Source organism: Miscanthus floridulus, chromosome 16, assembly GCF_019320115.1.
Source record: "Miscanthus floridulus cultivar M001 chromosome 16, ASM1932011v1, whole genome shotgun sequence".
Classification (NCBI taxonomy): domain Eukaryota; kingdom Viridiplantae; phylum Streptophyta; class Magnoliopsida; order Poales; family Poaceae; genus Miscanthus; species Miscanthus floridulus.
Window position 1 is genome coordinate 80,285,955 of NC_089595.1, and position 20,686 is coordinate 80,306,640.

General features: G+C 43.9%; 2 protein-coding genes across 3 annotated transcripts; one reads left to right on the forward strand and one right to left on the reverse strand.

Moving 5' to 3' along the window:
• The first annotated feature begins 8,563 nt into the window (after window positions 1-8,563).
• LOC136513996 (uncharacterized) lies at window positions 8,564-10,231 on the forward strand. Its single transcript, XM_066507974.1, has 2 exons — window positions 8,564-9,090; window positions 9,193-10,231. Exons 1-2 carry the CDS (start codon window positions 8,823-8,825, stop codon window positions 10,023-10,025), a joined length of 1,101 nt encoding a protein of 366 aa, XP_066364071.1. The 5' UTR covers window positions 8,564-8,822; the 3' UTR covers window positions 10,026-10,231.
• A 7,131-nt stretch (window positions 10,232-17,362) lies between these two features.
• Window positions 17,363-19,982, reverse strand: LOC136512035 (spliceosome-associated protein 49-like). Of its 2 annotated transcripts, none has more exons than XM_066506043.1 (4): window positions 19,762-19,982; window positions 18,716-18,768; window positions 18,037-18,229; window positions 17,363-17,952 (listed from the first exon to the last, which is right to left on the reverse strand). In XM_066506043.1, exons 1-4 carry the CDS (start codon window positions 19,793-19,795, stop codon window positions 17,816-17,818), a joined length of 417 nt encoding a protein of 138 aa, XP_066362140.1. In that variant the 5' UTR covers window positions 19,796-19,982; the 3' UTR covers window positions 17,363-17,815. The 2 variants fall into 2 exon arrangements, with proteins under 2 accessions (XP_066362140.1, XP_066362139.1); XM_066506042.1 differs by having other exon boundaries at window positions 18,557-18,768; window positions 19,762-19,971.
• Between the last annotated feature and the right edge of the window lie 704 nt (window positions 19,983-20,686).

Consider the following 20,686-nt stretch of genomic DNA (forward strand, 5'->3'; position numbering starts at 1 on the left):
TGATTCTAATTTTGTTAGTCTTGTGTTGACATTCTCTAGCTAGAAAAAATATTAAGCTTACAGTAAACTTGATTGAAATATGATCTTTCTATTTATCTATTAATAAATGGCATTTTCTAAGAAAAATTATAGGGATAAAAATATGTAACATATTGCTATGCAATTTTTTGTATAGTAGCATGGGACTAGTATGAAGCTACTAAAAATATATAATCTGTTGTTTGACACCTTTCTATAGGGTTTACTATTTTCACTAAAATAGGCCTTGCTAGCTTGTCAACCGCCGTTAGGCTAGCCACGCCAAGTGGAAGTCATATGTCGGTGTCGCCCCCACTAGTCAGGCCGTCATGGACACCTCAACCCCATGCGTCTTCTGATTCAAGTGATGTCTTCATTCGCGTCTCCTCGCCTCGCCAGTTCACTCGAGAACCAAGCGTCGCGCCTCCGCCATTGCTACCGAGCCAGTTGCCACTGCATAGCTCCTCCACCAGCCAACCATTGCATAAGTGCTCACACCTGTAGACATGCCATGCTTCACCCTACCTCCTTGACCATTTCAAAGTCTCGTTCGAGCCAAGGTGAGGGCCTATTGGCCATTTCTGTCGCCGCCGCCATGACTGGCGCCTTGCCAGATCATGAGCTCGCCGTGGCCCGAGCTCACCACCATTCCTCCAAGCTTCTTTTCTTGCGCATTGTCTTTCCCATGGTTTGTAGATGTTGTTACCCCACCTAATCTAACCGCTACCGCTCAGACATCGCTGGCATGTGAACCTCGTCGGAGTGAGCTCCACCACCGCGCAGACATGCCCATGGCCAGGCATCCCAAGCGCATCCCCTAACCCTAGAGTAGCCCTAACAGCTTCGCCTGAGCACTGTGGTACCATAGCCTCTCTCGTCGAGCCTTGCCATGGCCGAAGATGACCGGCGCACCGTCGTGCAGCGCCGCCATGCCGCCATGGCCGGCGACGAGCCACCTCCAGTGCACCTCCGTGCTAACCACCTACATGGATCGATATGGGAGAGGGTGAGGAACATCACTGTGGGGTTGGTTTCGCTGGAGGATTCACCGTCGGTGAGCTACCACCGGTCGACCGCCATCCCCTGCTCTGGTTTGACTAACTTGTGGGGTCCGCTGGCAGCTGGGTCCCACCTATCTGTGTCTATAGTCCTAGATTTTGATATTTCTTTTCTAGATTTTTATACCAACTTTGCAAAATCATAAGTGGAGTTGTAGATGTCCATTTTTGGTGAACCAAATTTTGTTGTGTTCCTTATGAAGTGTAGTATTTTATAAAAATATGATATCTACAATTTGTAATATTTTGTTGGTTATTAAAATATATTTAGATAAATTTGAATGTTTACAATCTTGTAAATTATATATCTTGAGCTAGAAATGTGATAAAATTGTGATTCTAATTTTGTTAGTCTTGTGTTGACATTCTCTAGCTAGAAAAAATATTAAGCTTACAGTAAACTTGATTGAAATATGATCTTTCTATTTATCTATTAATAAATGGCATTTTCTAAGAAAAATTATAGGGATAAAAATATGTAACATATTGCTATGCAATTTTTTGTATAGTAGCATGGGACTAGTATGAAGCTACTAAAAATATATAATCTGTTGTTTGACACCTTTCTATAGGGTTTACTATTTTCACTAAAATAGGCCTTGCTAGCTTGTCATTTTTGTAAAGGATGTTATACATGTCCAAATGGTTTGAAATTTTGACAGAAAATTTACTGTGCACATTGAGTGTATGTTGTTATTTCCCCTAATTATTTAATTAAATTAATAAAGGCATTTAAGTAATTAAATTGGGTTTGACCATGATGTTTTCTATGGTTCTTGTGATGCATAGTAACTGTTTATGTTCATAGTAAGGCTTAGAAGCAATTGGTTGTATGCAACTAATTAATTGTTACTGTATAATTCAAATAAGTGGTTGCATATATAGTTTCGGTTGTGCAGATGATTTCATGTTGATAATGGCCTTTTATGTAAAACTTGTTAATAACAAAGTTGTAGATAGCTTACTAATCCACCTTGTGTTAAATTATCATAGTCATAGGCCTTAGGGTTTAAGAGTTTTAGGTCTTACAAGTTTGCTGTCCAAAATATTTACTTTCCAAACAGATTTGATTGACTAATTTGTTTGAACTATATAACTGTTGAATCACTTTGAGAGTATTAAAAGAAAGTTGTAGACAATTTCATAAGATTTCCAAAATGTCCACAACTATATGATTTCGATGTGTATAACTCTGGTTATGATTAAAATGAGTACCTATTGTTTTGTAGTTCGGTAAATAAATTGCAGAAGTGTTTGCTTAAGTAATAGAGAAGAGATATGCACCTACTCAGTAGAATATGATGCACTTGCTATTAATTTAATACCATGATATGGAAAATACTTGTGAGGATGCATTCATCACGTTTTATCATACTATACGTGTCAGCATATATGCATTCGTGATATCTTATTCCATGATCATACATATAGGATCGACCGAGGAGATAACGTTGCTGGAATTCAACAAAGAAGAGGAAGGAGATCAGCAAGAGACTCCTCAAGCCGCAGCTCTAGAAGGAGAGGAACAGACTCTAGAAGAGCTCCCTGAGTGCCTAGATCACCGCCCCACCTCTTTTCTCAAAGGCAAGCCTCGGAGCATTCTAAGTCTCCCAGTGTTTTACAAAATACTACTTGAGTCCTTTATGTTTGATGCATTAGGTTATAAGAGTTGATTGGAAATACTTGATGCATGGAACTACCTTGTCTAGATATATACACCTTTAACCCTATGTAGGTCCAGGATCGAATATATGCTTAGCCATGCTTAGACCGGTAGAAGTCAGGTGATTTTCTATCACCTGCGAGATATAGGTGATATCAAAGCACAGTTGGCTATATTGCTATCATGGAAATAACCATGTGTTAATAATGAATGGAGATCGGGCAGAAAGTCGATAGAAAAGCAACAAGACATGGAGGTCTTGGGTGTGGATCTATCCCCATCTATGTTGATTAAGGACCATACCGTTGTTGGTGCTTTTTGACAAGATTGAACGCATGCCTATCACTGAGCTGGCCGGATAACTCGTTCTGACCACAAAGCCGAGTAGCTCAACTTAGGTCGAGCCCCGCTCTGTAAAAGTGCGCACACTAGAGGAAGTAAGGATGTGCGGGGAGCGGATCAATAGACCATGGGCAAGCATGACCTGAGCGACCTAGTCTGGGACCGTGGGCAGGCATGGCTTGAGCGACCTGGCTACCGTCAGTCCCTGATTGTGCGGTGCTGGGCAAACCCACAAAATGTGGACCTGAGTTGTACCAAAGGTGACCTAAGGTGACTAATGATCTGGTCTGCCTGGGTTTGTATTAGGAATAAATTCCCAGCTGGTTGAAATCGATTTGAATCACCGTCTCTCCTAGATAGTGAGAAACTTAGCTAGTACCAATATCGTAGTAATTGTATTATGGAATATGATGGTTTGGATAAACATGGAATTACTACACCTGCTATGGTTACTATTGTATGTTATCAAATGATATTCCACATGTTTGGCACATGATAGTTGCTAATCTAGAGATGAATAGCTATAATTAACTCGATGACCAAAGTATAATTGTATAACCGAGTTAATCGCTTTTTATGCAAAATGTTGTCAAGCTACCTCCACTTATACAGCCTTGCATAATCCTTGGAGTCAATTTATTTCTGGTTTATGACGAGTAAGTCTAGCTGAGTACCTTCTCATACTCGGGGTTTTATTCTCATTGTTGTGGATGATACCATCTATCATGGCTATTGCAAGAACTGCTTCTATTCCGCTGTGGATGAGTGAGCCTTAGGCAGGCATCTTTAATAATCCCTCTATTATGCTTTTGTGGATTGTAATCATGTGTAGGCACTATATTTAAACTATGTTGGCAAATGCTACTTTTGAACTTTAATTTCCTTTCGCTACTCTCTATCGAACTTGGTTTGTAATAACTTTATTTCATACTCTGATGAAGGAACTATATCTGTGAACTTTATGTAATATGTGACATGTATGTTGAATCATATACGATCTTAGTTGTATGTGGATCGTTTATCGAGACCCGTCGTAGTACTCAACGGACTACCAGATTTATATGGGCTCAAGTATGATAGTTCGACCGCTTGCAGGCTGCCATTGTACTTGTGCTCTTATAAATTGGTCAGTTCTGCGATAGGGTCGATCATGTAGAGATTGGTGGTGTGGTCACGCTCAATGTGGTCGATGAAGAGGTGGTGGATGGCATTTTGGTACGCAAATCCCACACCCTCTAGCCTAAAAGGATGGGGCCTCAGCGGGTTCTCCATCAGATCCTCGTAGTCGGCTAGGCGCAGGCCGGTAGCGGGAAGCGGTCGGCGCTACGCCGTGCGCCCCTTCGGAGTAGCCATGATCAAAAGATTGGAATCTGGTCGTCTCAAACGATGTGGCCAAGCAGGTCGCTCGGTCGCAGCAGCTTGGTGATCTTGGAGAGCAGGAAAATCGTCACTCGCTCTAGATTGGTCTAGGACCAAATCCATGAGGAGCTAGCATTATGTTATGCGGTCTATGACCCGATCGATGGATGCGATCAGATCATCATTGTTGATAGATCTCCTAACCCAGTAGCGGGGGCTGGGATCAGAGATGTCATTGCAGGCATTAGCGTGATGGGCGCAGGGTTATCCTGCATCGCCTCCACAATCTCCCCGTTGTCGTTGGGGCCGATGATCTAGGTCATGGATCTGACCGTGAAGATCTGGCCCGGCTCGAGGAGGGCCATGGAGCTCAAAAAGGTGTCCATCTGGTTCGCCATGAATTCAGCACGCACACCCCTACTTGCCACGCCATTGTTGATGAAATCTGGTCGGTAGTCTACCAAGGGGTATGCTCATGGTAGTAGATAAATCGGTGGAGATGCGCGTGAGAAAACTGGATGGTGACACAGAACACAAGAGACAGAGGATTAGACAGGTTTGGGCCATTGGCTTGACGTAATACCCTACATCCTGTGTCTTTGTGGATTGTATTGCGTATGATCCGATCCAAACGAGGGGGTCCCTACCCACCTTATATAGCCTGGGGGTAGGGTTATAGATCGGTTGTTTCAATCCTGATCGGTTTATAAGATATGAAGTTATAGATATCATGGTAATCCAACACATTCATGTCCGCTCGAATCATGCCTCTGCTGGCGTCATCGATGGGCGAAGAGCATCCTGGACCTGATGGGCGCCGCCCACAAGCGGATCCACGGCGCGCTGGCCTAGTTCCTCAAGCCAGATCCAAGGCGCACGTGATAGCAGCAAGGCTCCGCGACATCATCACCTTGCTGCTCTTCGGCCTCGAGCGGAGCCCGCACTAGGATGTGCTCACTGGCGACTTCCCCTGGTGGAAAGCAGCCTTTCCCAACACCCATGGGACCCTGCCCTGCCACCGCGGGAGCTCGCCGTTGAAGGGGCGCTCGCCAGCAAAGGTGGAAAGCGGCCTTCCCCAACGCCCGTCGGAGCACGGCCACCTCGCGAGCTCACCGTCGAGCACCGTGGGATCCTCCGAGTTGGTGGCTGGAGCACGCTGGCATTGTCGTCCTCCTCGGATCGAGCCTCCATCGTCGAGCGTCCGCTCCCAGACCTCCACGTTGTGACCGGGAGGTGACACGATGGGAGTCAGAGCTCTGGCCAAGCTAGGCTCCCAAAAAACGGATCCCCATCTCATTTTTCCAGGGCCAGGCCTACACCTCTAAGTTGGCTTAGTTAGGCCTGGCTTCAGGATATTTACAGACAACTAAACAGTTAAAAGTTGGCTTCCTGGAGCCTGATTAGGGGTTAGCCACCCAACCAAATAGGCCCATTGTGACATTGAGCTATGCAAACTCAACTTGTACAACGGTGTCCATGCTCTCCTTGTTAACCTTGTCGGTATTGTGCTATCATTTATCGAACAGAATTAATCAACGGTTATGTATATAGGCGTGTTTGAATTGCCATATTGATCCGTGACATAATATGATAGCCCATCCCATATTGCTCAATGAAGAACCCTTGTTGATGCAATCTACCAAGCATTTCCATGATATATCAACTAAATATAAGCGCATCGCAGATGGCTTTTAGCCTCCATCTAATCTTCTTCTCTGTCTCTCCTATAGATATAGCTAACTTGCATCAAATAAATCACCTCAAATTTGCGAAGAATTGAGCTCCACCTGCCAACTTGCTTGCATGGATGGATGTCAGATCCACAAATTAAATTATTTACAAGTATGTTATTTAGATATATATTTTTTCTTTCCAATCTAATAAATGGGAACATGGAAAGTATTTTATTATTATTTTTGTTACAGATTTAGCTATTTATTAAGCTTGACGACATGCACTCTTCATTTATGTACCTTGCTTCGTCTCAATTTGTATGGATATAAAATTTACTGTTTTAAACATTTTAATTCTCAATTAAGCTATGCACTTATCATGTTTGGCATAGACTGTTTGATTATATCTAAATCATTTTATAATCACTAAAACAAGTGTGTATTATTTTGGTCTTCTTGGAACGTGTCAGATCAACCTACAGGGGGTTCAAACGAGAAACTAAGATCTATCATAGTTAAGTACTATTTTTCCTATTTCAAATTCCAAATCTTATCTATTAATTAGTTAAGTTTTGTTTATTAGATGTTTTTATTTCAATCCTAGCAGAAATCACAATACCATTTTCCACTACTCATAGCTCACAACAACTTTTTCATAGCTGAACCAAGTAAACCTAAGTTGATTTGTCCAAAATCTACAACCACAAACACAAGAACAAGTAGATCAGGGCAGCAAATCTCCAAAAGTCAACTTGCTCAACAAAAACACAAGAATAAGCAAAGAAAACACATATTTATCAATTTGCTTGCCTTTTCTTCGTTTGAGATACGATATGAGTTTGATAATAATAACTATTTGTAATGAAAACTCATCCAAAAGCTCACCAAACTAATTGGTCCTTCATTATTTTGTAATTCAACCACCAAAACCCACTAGAGGTCTAAATGCACTTTTAGTACTAATATAAATTTAGTTAGTTATCGTTTATGCTTGATATGGAATCTTTATTTATTAGTACGGAAATCAAATTACTAATTTTATTTTTGAAATTCTAAATTTTCTTATAAGTTAATTATATCGGACATGGACTCTTCCCTTAAATCTAGGCAATTACATGATCATTAAAATAAATAGTCATAATCTTCCTTTTTCGATTAATTTCGTTAACTTCTAGACCTTTTGGCTTTTAGCGATACTGACACTTTCTTTTAACACTATTATATATTACCTCATTTGTTTTAAACTATAAGTCATCTTAGTTTTTCTAGGTATATTGTTTTGTTATATATCTAGATAGAAGCTATGTTTAGGTACATAATAAAAATTAAGTATATAGAAAAATCAAAACAACTTATTTAGAATAAACGGAATGTATAATAAGACAATAGAAAAGTTTGACGTGACTCCCCAACTTAATCATACTAAACCGTTTTGTTGTGACTCAAGAGATAAGCCATGAGTCACTTCAATCAATTTGGCACGACTCACCTTTTGATCGCGAACGATGTAAATATTTTGGCCGGTGTGACATGATTATTTGTCTCAGGTTTTTTTTAAATAGAGAACTAATTTTTAACTATAAGAAAACTCTTTAAATAGAGGACTAACAGGTGGACTAAAAATTAGCTAAGATCCATGATTATTTGTTGTCAAGACCTAGCTAATTTAGACTAAAATCGTCAATCCACAACAAAAAGACCAGAATGTCCTGTGCTATCCTACCTCTTGGTAGCACACGTAGTGAGCGGGACAATTCCAAGTGTTGAACTGGCTTTACGTATGATTCCACCTATCTGTTAGCTCTTGTATCAAAAAAAAAAATACATGGCTAATTTGAGCCAGCTAACAATTAGCTTAAGCTGGAGTATTAGCCAGGACAATTAGCCCAGCTAATCAAAAGAAGGTCTCAAGTCATCCGTTTTTTTACTAACAATTATCGATGAAACAAGCCTGGTGTGCAATTTGATTTGAGCATAGTGACACACCGTATAGCTACGCCACGCCAGTGACTCGTGCTTCTGCACCCAAACAACAGTGACACGCCGTATAATAGCTACGCTGTCTTCAGCATCTACCTGTTCGGCTCATGGTTTCTGTGGCTGATAAACCGGCTTAAGCTGATTTGTTGTGGGAAAAAAAATACGGTTATGATAAGCCAAGCTGATAATTTCAAGCTAATAGTGTATAATGTCGGTCTCCAATTTGGTTTGGATGGAGCTGATAGGCTGATAATCTCATGTGCTGTCGCTCAACTAATTGCTCCGCCAGACATGACACATCCCATTCCCTGTTGAATTCGTGGGGCGTTTTCATGTCCGCACGCTTGGCTTGATGCTGAAGTGGTTGTTGCTTTCGGGATCCTCTTTTCGTACTAGTCTTTAGGGAAACATTACCTCTTTGGCCGTTCTGGTGTGAGTTCATCTCGTATTTCAGTATTTGCTTGGTTAGGTCATTTTTCCCCCCAAGATATGGGTTCATACTCTAGTCATCAGAGTAAAAAAAAAAAAAAAAAAGAATCTTTGTATTGTTGTGTGCTCCAGATACCAAGCATGTTTCTATGGGATTCGTCTCGATCTCGAGGGCCGTCTGTGCAAGTTGATAAAATCGTGCTGCGGTTACTGCGCAGGTCTCTGTTACGGGTCATCTCTTCGCGTGCTCTGCTTCTGCTGCTGGCCTCCGTCGAGTGAGAATTTGGGTGAAGCGACACCATGGCCGAGATAGAAGACGCGATGGGTGCGCCGGCAACGGTGACGACAACGGAGTCCGAGGGCACGACCACAGATGAGGACGTGCATCTTTCGCCGACCTGCATCTGCGGCGGCGCGGGTGGAGCTGGCGGTGGCGGAGGTGGAGGGCGCATCAAGATCCTCTGCAGCTTCGGCGGCCGCATCGTGCCCCGCCCTCACGACGGCGTGCTCAAGTACGTCAGCGGGGAGACCCGCGTCGTCGCCGTGCCTCGCTCCATCTGCTTCCGCGGTGGGTGTTCCTTGCCTTCTCCATCCGTTGTGGGGAGCCGCGCTCCGTAACCTGCCCTTTCGGCTCTCATCAGCAGGCCTGTTCGTCGTTTGCCCTGTGCAGAGTTGAAGAACAAGGTGGAGGACATGTTCAAGACGGAGGTTGCGGCCATCAAGTACCAGCTCCTCTCCCTCGCCGAGGAACTCGACGTGCTCGTCTCCGTCACCTGCGACGAGGACCTGGTCCACATGCTGGACGAGTACGACCGCCTCGAGGCGAAGCGTTCGCCGACCACGTCCCCGCGCTTCCGCGTCTACGTCTTCACGCCGCTCCCGTCGGCCGCCGCCGCGCCCACCGTGCTGCCCTCCTCTGCCCGCTACGCTGGCCTGTCGCGCCTCCACCCGCATCACCACCACCACCACCATCAGCAACACCACCACTTCCAGCCGGAGGAGCGCTACGTGGCCACCGTGCCAGCCTCGCCCGACGGGAGCCCGCCGTTCTCCGCGCAGACGCACGGCGCCGTCTCGGCGGGCAACTCCCCGCGCGCCAACGCGGTGGGCGCCGAGCCGCCCACCGTGTTCGGGTTCGGGATGCAGCGCGTCCGGAGCTCGCCCAACCTCAGCACCCTGGACGCGGCGGCGCAGCGCTTGCACCAGCACGGCGTGGACGGCAGCATACCGCGCTACGTGAGCGGATCGCCAAGGCACGCAGGCGCGGGGCCGGGGCCCCTGCCGTTGCAGAACAACTTCCACCACTACCAGCACCAGTACCCGCCGGCGCCCGTGCCGGTTCCCGTGCAGCACCACGCCGGCCGGTACGACGCGCGCGGGTACGTCCGGGTAGGCAACTACCTGGCGCCGATGGTGCCCGCTGCCAGGCCGCTCTCGAGGGGAGGGCCGGCGCCGCACAGCGAGATGGTGACACCGAAGAAGTCTGCGATTGTATGGGACTGACCCGGTCGGCCGTCCGGCCGGCCGTACACCGGAGGGAGCCTGTTGTATGCGAGGGGCAGTGAGTTGAGTGTTATGAGTGCTTGAGATTGAGATTTGTAATGTGTAAATAGACTGATGGATGGATGCACGCGGCCGGCCTTGTTTTAGCTGTTGCGATTGTGTCCACGCTGAATATGTTTGTTCGTTTTTTACTCGTCGCATGTTCGCCGGCCGAAGCAGTATAGCACAGACTGTTCAACACTTGTGTCTCAGCCCCGTTCGGTAAACAACTCTCGTGCCCCATTTGATAGAGCTTCTCTTTATATGTTTTTTTTTTCTCTTCTCTCAAAATGAATTAGGAGTCGATGAAACCATTATTTTTAGCCTCAATTGCTCCTCACCCCTAGCTGCAACTCAACCCTACTTCTACCGTTTAATCTTGTTCACACACATAACGTAGAGGGTTTATAATTTTTTGGTAACTTTGTATAAACCAATATGTGGTCAAATGGCTGGTGTTGCCGACCCACCAGGAGTTTTGAGAGACTCAAGTTGTGTCTAACAATATTCATCCCGCTCGTTGTAGCTTCTTTAGTTGTCGTGTTGTGGGCTACGGCTGTTTGATGTAGGGGCTACAAAGATAGTTGTCTTGTGTTTGCAACCATGGCTGTAGCTAAAAACCTGCAACGAGCAAGGCTAAATTACTATTTTAGGGTATTAATTAATAGTGTGTGGCAAGAGATGGACATATGCATGCGTGCGTGCTACTACATTAGGCTCTCATGGTTTCTAGACGATGTGTCGTGCGCTTTGCACTCTCAAAATTACATCTCTATTTTCTCAAATAGGGGATTCAATACCTAGATCATCCTTTTTAGGTCTTTTGGTAGACAGTGGTTCTCTAAAATTAGTGACTTTATGGTAGTATGGCTGTGTTTCTAGCATGTGTGTGTTGAGTGTGTGCTTCACATCCTCAAAATGATATCACTATTTTTCTAAATAGGGGATTCAATATCTAGATTATCCTTCTTAGGGCTTGATTGGTAGAAAGTGACTCTAAAATAAGGGGTTCTATGGCAGGATGGTTGTGTTTCGTAGTGATTCCAAACTTGCTCCACGTAGCGCTAGCTTTACCGCTCGGCGATCGCTCTACCTCTCGCAAAACTGTTTACTAGCGCTTCTTGTTGCTCTAGCTCTAGGTAGCACACATCCAGTGGGCGTCAGGATTGATGTTGATGACATGTAAATCAAGTTCCTTCTTCGGTAAATCGAGCTCCACGATACAGATTGAGATATGTCGTCGGTGGAGACTGGAGAGGGCTGGAGCTCGACGAATCATGCAGGAGTAGAGAAGATGCTATGATGGAAAGGGCTGGAGCTCGATGAATCATGCAGGAACAGAATCTCCTTCACTCACTTCAAAGAAGAGCGATCTGTCCAAAAATTATTAATAGCATCCTCTGCACACTCAACCAAAAATCAAAGGAAGCAGTATTTCATAAATTTTAATCAATTCCTATAGTTTTGAAAGTTGTTATATAAGCTGCTTAGAACAAAAAAATGAAAGCAGAAAAGAAAAGTGGCCGGTTGTCAAACATTGCGAGCGGATTTAGCAGAGTGCCCTACCAGTTAGGTTTGAAGTTGTGACAGGAGGACAATTGACAAAATACTAAAAATTCTTCTGATGCCCTGTTTTGCTCATTTGCCTAACTTTAGGCCATAATTTGGTGGCTACGACAGGCCTTGGCCTAGCCAGAACTTTTCCCGGAATAATGCACATGCGGTGCAGTGCAGTGCAGGTTGCTACATCAGTGGATGATTCGTGTGCAGTTTCCGTTAGGTTTAGCTGTTCCCTTTCATGTTTAGGACCTTCTTATGCCACTATGCCAGCCAGGCTCAATATGCAAGCTGCAAGGCGCGTTGCAGTAGCAGCAGCACACTTTGTTGGGTGTTGTAAGTTGTACTAACTGATGTTATTCACATAAATGGGTCATAAGTTTGCAAAAAGCACGAATGGAAAAGGAATTCTTCGAACTCCATTGCAATCTTGCAAAATTAAACAGCAGGACCCTGTGATTCCACAAGCACATGCACGCATCATGCATGCTGCAACCACCTCTTGTACTGGTAGTAGAGTAAAGGCACTCCACTAGTCTGAGGCAATATAATAGCACACGAGAATGCAGGTGTCTGGTCCTGCGTGTCAGCGTGTATGATGTATCTCAGCTCTGATTTCTGAGACAGTGCTATGCTACCGTCCATGAATAACGATGGTTTCCAAGTTCCAGAAAATTCTAGGGGAAACAAACAAAAAACAAACTTCAAAAGAAGCTGGTGCTGATCATGGTTTTGGTGGATCATGAGAGATCAGATGGCGGCGCTCCAGACGGCGCCGTCGCCCTCGCCGCAGGCGCTGTGGATGGCCCTCATCCTGTCGACGGACTTGCAGATGCCGCTGCACGACCAGTCGAAGGTCACCGTTGAAGAAAGATATATGTGTACCTATATATACACACACAATCGATCGTGCGCACAAAATTTCAGGCCAACGCAGCTCCAGTAGCGCATGCACTACATACCATCGCCGTCGCGGCGACGTTTACACTGGCTCTCTACGGCGAATCCCTGCGCCTCATGGAGCCAGAGAAGCTAGGGAGCTAACCCAAATGCATGCGCGCGGAGCTCCGATCGAGCATGGCGCGCAGAACACGCCGCCTATCTGTCATCCGATCGATCCCTGCACGGCGAAGCGGTTCAGATGGCAAGGCCCTTTGGCGTGAGGTGGTTCGCCGTTCATGCTGGCGGTGTGAACCAGAGCTTAGTTAGGGTGGCACGATTAAGCTGCCAGTGCTAGAACGCAGGGCTCGACTCGGAGTTAGCTTTGCTCGATGCTATTGATGTCCTGCAGGCTGCGGCCTGAAGAAGGATCACTGAAGCAAACCTGTCATGATTATGATGATTATTCGTCCGGTGAATCGGTGATTGAGTTGAGGGCCGTGTATCCGTATGCTTCCCTGGACCGGCGGTGCTAACCGCTCCAATATGCTGTATTGCTGTGCGAGTAGAACAGGACCCGCGCATCTTCATCTTCATGGGATTCCAATCAACGTGAGTGAAATGAAGTTGGTCGAAGAATCAGAATAGAAGAAGCCTGCACAGCTAACAGTAAACTGGGATACGTAAACTTTGTGAGCATTTTATTACACATAGAATTCCACAAACAGACATATCTGGAGTGAAACTAATAAAGGGACTTTTTTATCAGCTACATTTTAAGACAAATCGAACACACTAGATAAGACTCCAGTGATCTCCGCAGACACGAGAGGGACAAAAACATACAAGCATTTATAAAAAAAAAAAAACATACAATGCATACTAAATGTCACACCCATAATTATATGAATATTGCAAAGCTTTTCTGTTCAAGTATAATAACAAACGACAACTAGTATCTTACTGTTACTAATTCGAGGTTTTAGAGATGCACCGGAAAAAATATATCCTCCATGTTAATTTTTACGATAATTAGAACATAAATCCTCCATGTCAATTTTCACAAGTATGACAAACATCTTTGGTGGCCGCTATGTTAATCCTCATAGATTGTGCTAGGAAAAACCATAAATCATAGAAAAGTTCTCACAATATTCAGCCGTTGTCTTTTAGTTTTGTAGAATTTGATTATCATCGTCAATAATGTCAATAAATGTATTCTTTTTATATATATAAAAATTTACCCACCTTCGCCATTATAAATAAAAAATACCCCCCCTAATTTCCATGTAAGCTGTCATTATAAAATAATTTCAAATAACCATCTACATTTGTATATAAAATAAAGACATATATCATTATGATTTATGAAATATAATTTAAAATAGCCCATTAAATTTTGATCCAAATTCTCCACCTTTGCTATTACAAAAGATGTTGCAAAGTAATTCCTAAGTTTACATCTAAATTACACACGTAAATTAACAAATAATATAAAATAACACATCGTGAATCTCGAGATCTGCCGGCTCGGTCCTTCGAAGGTGCTCATAGAAGTAGGATTTACGTACGTGTGTTCATAGGGGTGAGTGTGCATGCGTGTTGTGGGCGTCTACATTGTAATGTGTAATTCTCAAAAAAATATCTAAATTACCCACAAGTGTGGTTGTAAAAAATAAAATAAAATAAAATATCTCTCAAAATCTACATATAAATACTTAGGTTGTGTATGTTTCCTACGTTAAACACTTGTACCAATGTTAAATTAATAAACATAATACTATGCACTATCTACAGACAAGCAAGCATGCATGCAATAGGATAATTGTTTCTTTTTAATATTTTATCTAGCGTAGAAGAATGTTCTCGTATATCAAACCATATGTCAATGAAATTGATAATTCACTTAAAGTATATTAACACTCCATGACAATAAATTTTGTAAGTTTATACATTAAATAAGTTTATAATTTTGATTGAAACATTATGACATATCAAATGTGGTGATTCAATTTTAAGCATGGTATTTTTTTCATAAAACAATTACACATATAATTCTTTAGCAAATTCAACATCTTAAGTGCCACATGCAAGCTGAAAGGACTATTTAAGCCATTATAGTAACTGGGTGTAGTCTAGAATCTATAATATATTATAAATAGAAAAATAAAAGAATTTTTTGAATAAAAAAAACACTCGAGCTTTAACTCAACACATGGATTAAAAATAGACATAACTAATATCATCGAAAGTTGAAAGCCAAAATATAGACTTGTGATGACACAAAAAGATATAGCAAGAGCTTATAGAACTTAAACTTAGGTATCAACTAAATACATATAAAAAATCTACATAGGTGCAATGCAAAGGATGTTAATATTCCTAATTGGACATCCATGTTAATACTCACAAGACATACTAGAATCGTAAAAAATTGTCATGGAATTAAAAATGATCGGACCCAATTACTATTGATAATAAGGCCAGTCTCAATGGAGGTTTCATTCTCATTAATTACTATGACACATCAGCATTTTGGATGACTTGTCACGATAATTATGAAGAGAGAGATGATCAGAGTTTCGTGGGGACGAAACTCAACTGGCTCAGTTACCTATGCCGATGAAACCGAATGAAACACGCATTGAGGGGTCGAGAGTTTCATCGGGAGATCCTGTGCGGCACCCGATGGTCACCTGCGCATCGTCAACCCACGTTCCCGCAATCACCAGCGAGCAGCCTGTCGCACCGGAGAGGTCGCCGCGCCTCCTGCCTGCCGTGCGGAGGAGCTCGCCGCGCCTCCCGCCTAGAGCCGCTCCGAGGAAGAAGCCGACCCAGGTGAATCGACGAGGACCTTTGCGGTGGTGGTGGTGAGGTCGGTCCGTCGTCCATGTGCCCCGCGGCTACGGCGACGTATTCTACCGTGCCTCCAACCATGCCGTACAAGATGACGGACAAGAGCGGCGGCGGTTGTGATGGTGTTCACGAGTGGACAAGAAGCATCCAACGAAAGGGAGGATAAGGCCTCCATTCTTTTTTTATTTGATTTGATTGACAAGTCCAGAGCTGCCGTTTTTGCTAGGTACGCATGATTTATTTGCTAACATGGTCTTGTTCCAGCATGTTAATATACTTAGTTTAGATACGATGTCAAATGGCTACACAAATCGCATGGCACATTTGATCACAATACCATACAAGAATTAAATGTCACATATAGCCTATGAAATCGTGAAATGAAACTGCACATTGAGAGAGGTAATTTCATTCTTCAATTTCAATCTGTAAAGCTGACGTGGCTATATTGAAAACTGTGATATGGAACCTACATTGAGCTGGCCTAATAATCATTGTATCTATTTTATTTTCTAAATAACTAGATACATGTTCGTGCGTTGCACCAGGGCCATAATTTTTTGCCCACGAAAAATAATAAAAAGCTAATGAACGGTTTTGCATTAGGAACCTTGTTTTCGTATCGCGGGGTTGGGGGAGCGGGGCAATCTGGGTGCTGACGATGCTACTACATATATAATTCTTTGATAATATCTTGATCATTGAATACCGTCGAGAAAACTGAAACGACTATTTATGTTATTATATAGTAACTAAAGCTAAAGTCTAGGACACAGAATCTGTTTTCTAATAGAAAAAATAAAAGGAATTTTTTAATAAAAAATATAATAAGCGTAAGAGTTCGAACTTAACACTTGTCACAAAATGATGCAACAAAAGCTTATGGAAATTAAGCCAACACTTTAACTAAATACATATTAAAAATCTATACAGGTGCAATTCAACAGATGCAAATTTAGAACATACGAAGTAATTGGTAAATTTCTAAGGACTGTATAGAGATTATGGATCATCTAAATGGTTATTGTGTTAGAAAATGAATAAGCACATGTTGATGGCAACTATTGTAAACGGAACTTGTGTGGTTAAACTTCTGTAATTTCGCTGCTGCTATAAGTAATTAAATTCGGTTCGTCATAGAAAAAGAAATCACGCCAACGCAGGGGCCTAAGTCCTATGTGCTACCGTCGAGTCGTGTCTACGTACTATCCCCAAACTGCGGGCAAAATTTGGTGTCTCGGGACGATTGATTGTTCAATTCTGCAGTGACGGAACTTGTGGCACTGCTGTGAGAAGAAAAACTGCCGCAAGGTTCAGATTACCATGAAGGTTCATTATTTACACAATAAAAATTGTATCGTAAAGGTAAATGGTGCACTGTCATATTTTTTGGTCCCAGATTGATTTCATAGTCTGTGCCTCTATTACGAACTCTGACAACCTGTAGTTTGGATCCCCAACGGGACTTGGTCAAGTTCCAACTTCAGAAGTATTGATATTTTACCATTCTGTTCGCCGCCTACTGCAGGTACACGAGCTTCACAATCACAGGCAGATACAACGGTCAACAGGTACATGAGTTCACAATCGCAGTCATGGGGCGTCCAGATACAACCCGATGAGAAATGGGCAGTATCTGACCCATCTCGACCACCAATATTGTGGATTTGTGGTCACCAGCTGGTTTGCGACTCGGAAAGCCAGCTGATTTCTGACTAAGAAGATGGAGTAGCATTATAACAATGCAACATCTAGATAATTCACCAGTTAAGTGAAAATCCAGCAGCACCAACTTCCCAGCTAATGAACTTGGAAATGACAATAGATCAACTTGCAAATACCAGACAGCAGCCAGGTAACAGAAAAGGTATAACTTGATCACTCTGAGAGCCAGTTGGGCGATAATGAATGCTTGTGCTGGACAGAATACAGCTCAAGCAAACAAGTCATATATAACCAAATATTCATATAATCAAACATCATAAATTGTGGTACTGGTTTCACAATTTTCTTTTTAAAACGATGTTTCTCCTTCAGATGTCCCAGATCAGGATGAAAAGCACAAAATCCACCAAATACTAATATCTCAAACACAAACACGCCCTGCTATAACATTGAAACAGCTAATGGCACTTAATGTTAAAACACAATTGCAAGCATATTGCCACCCATTCATGTAACTAGGCATGGTAATTCCTAGTGCAGCCATATTAGTGGAGGCATAGCCTTCACACTAGGAAATGAGAGGGACCTAACCAGCAGGGAAAAGTCTCACTACAATGCAAAGAACAGAACAACCCAAAAGACAAGCATATGTCCTACCACCATAACCCATATTTACAGGCATGAAATGGTGAGTACAGAGATAACCTTACATGTGGCTGAGACAACAGACAACATCTTCAGAGACCTTTTTCTGTCAGCATAGAGTCACAGTCACCAGAGCAGAGCTCAACATGCTAGTAGGACGGGTATGGAACTGGTTCCCTGGTAGCTCGACGGCTAACATCATTCAGAACAGAACCAAATACACGTCTACTATATTCATACGTACCGTTGCTTAGTCCTCTACTCGGTAACCCACTTGAATCCGGTGCTGGTCAAAAGGGGAGTTGTGAGACTTAACGCATAATTCAACATTAAATGTCTTGCATTCCAAAATGACCCGAGTTTTCCTCACCTTGAGAGTGTGTGTCGTATGAATGATTTGGTAAGATACCATAACCAGCACTCCTGCCATTCACAGCTGTATGCTGTGGCAAAGGAGTATCACTAGACCTCATAGGTTGAGGTTGCTTTGGCTGTGGTACAGAGTTTAACCTAGGAGTTACAGGGATATTGCCATTTGATGAGGGTTTGTCTTGCCCAGAGATCTGTCGAAAATTGCAGTAATTTCAGAGTTGAGTCTTATGGCGATACTAAAAAAACATATAGTAAGTGCAAGTACCTCAATTAGTAAAGTACAAAAGTATATGGGGCTGGGCTAGGACCGAATCCCATGACCCAACACATAAATACATAATAGATACTCACACCATCCCTAAATGTATGACGTTGGTTAGTTTAATTTTGAACTAATCAACATCAAACATTTAGGGATGGAGGGAGTATTATATACTATGAAAAAGGGACAGTAACATTCAACTATCCAGCTATACTAATGTAACTTATGTAAAATGAGGGAGCAAAAAGAAACGCACCGCAAATCTAAGTGTTTTATTTTGAAGTCGCACAAGGCCAGAAAATAGCTTAATGGCATACTGGGCAATCTCCTCTGTTTCATACTCAGCAAAAGCATAACCTTTTGGTCGGCTAGTTTCCTTGTCACGAGGTATGTGTAGGTCTACAACACGACCTACCTGAATAAGAATTTCGTACAGAACCCTCTCAGGAACCTTGTCATCCAAGTTACCTATTTAAGAAAAAGAGCACACAACACTAATATATTATGTCTGACAACAAAAACAAGAGGTAGAATAACAAAACAACCACATAGGTTAAGACGTTAAGTAGTACCAGAGCTGCACAACAAGCAACAACCATAATAGGTAGCAGAATAGCATAACATAGACATGAAGCTACGCAAAACACCGCAAAAAGGAGTTCATACAGAAGGACGCCTGAGTGAAGCAAGGAATAAGCAAACAGGCAGCCTGAGAACACCTACTAGTTAAACAAAGAACATAACAGATGAGGCTAACACGAGGCAATTTTTTCTTATTCCTTACTTGGAAAGGACTACAGGATCAAGATCTTTGCTGTAACTGATTAAAATTACCCAAGCTGAAATGCAACATGACGGCATGATAATCGCTTCAATACCATGATGTCCAATTTCCATTGATGGCACCAAGAGATGTTTACTTATATATAAGTAAGCTATTTCTACCTAAGTTCATCCGTCTTCTTCACAGGGAAAAAATTACAAGAGAAGACGGGAAGTTCATGCAATTAACCCAGATAAAATCTAAATTCTGTTTGGGGAATAGCTCCTGCTATATTTGGATTCGCGAGGGCAATCACAACCTAACATAAGAGTACGGGAGGGCAGACTGGAACCTTAGCAAATCACCGTTTCATTTAATTGAGCGGCAAATTACAAGGCGGAACCCACCAAATTCCCTAGTAAACAGAGAGCCAAGGAAGTACGAAACGTCCCGATTTGGGGGCGGAAGCAACAGTTCCAGCCGCCGATGAGAGGATAAGCGCGTGGACAGCGACCCCACGAAGGTTAGATTCCTAGTTACTACGCACGCAAAATCCAAGCCACCACGGAAGAATTTGAGGGAAGGGAAACCTCGCGAGATACTGCGCCTCCGCGGGAGTCACCGGACCGTCCCGGGCGACTCGGACCTCGAGCAGACGAGCAGGAAGGGAGCGCGCGGGGGAGGAGGCGAGATCTCACCTATGAAGACGGTGCAGCCCGGGTTCCTCGCCATGGCCGCCGGATCTGAGAGGCGGAGGAGGAAGAGAGACCGCGGGAAGGAAGACGAGTTGACGCCGCGGCGAATGCGAGGAGTCGAGACGGGGAAGGCAAGCGAAGCACGGAAGCAGAGGCGAGGCGAGCGCGCACGGGGGGTTGGTTGGTAGAGGCTAGAGACGACTCTGTTCGGTGTTGGCCTACCCCTGCTATTTGTTCAGGCGGCTCGGTTGCCGACGCCAACTGACGACTGGCGTATGAATGGCTCCGTACCTTTTACGGCAGAGGATCTCGGCAAAATACGTAGTTCTCAAAAAATAAAAAATAAGACATTGAGGGCCTGTTTGATACGAGGCTTTGGGGTGGCTCTGCGTCCTCCAGCTACACCAGGCCTTAGGTTGATTCACTTGGCCTAGCTTCCGGCTTGGCTTGTGCCGTGCAAATCATCCTCTCTCCTGCACCTGGAAAACGCTCCTGAGGTCCGTTACTGCTCGGCCCGGCTGACTGCAGCGCGCGTGGGCGCTTATGGGCGAGATGGAGTCACCTCCTTCTCCTTCGTCTCTCACCCACCGGCCACCGCTCCTTCTCCGTGAGTCCGACTCACCGTGCCGCCGCCCGAAAGGCAGTGAAGAGGGAGATCGAGGTGGTGACGGCGAGCGGCTCGGCCATGGCGGCTTGGAGCTCTGACGAGGACAGGGGCCGCCGCCACGTCCCTGCTCAACGACCACGCCAAGCCGCTCGGCGCCGGCAGCCCTCTGCCGTTGGTCAGGTCCCGTGCCGCGGTCGCCGCACCGACATGGGCGACCTTGCCCAACCACGCATCGCCTTCGACTCCTCCTGGGACGAGACGAGCCGCGACTACCTTCGTCAAGGAACTCGTCGTGCTCCGCACGCACACCGACGCGCCCCC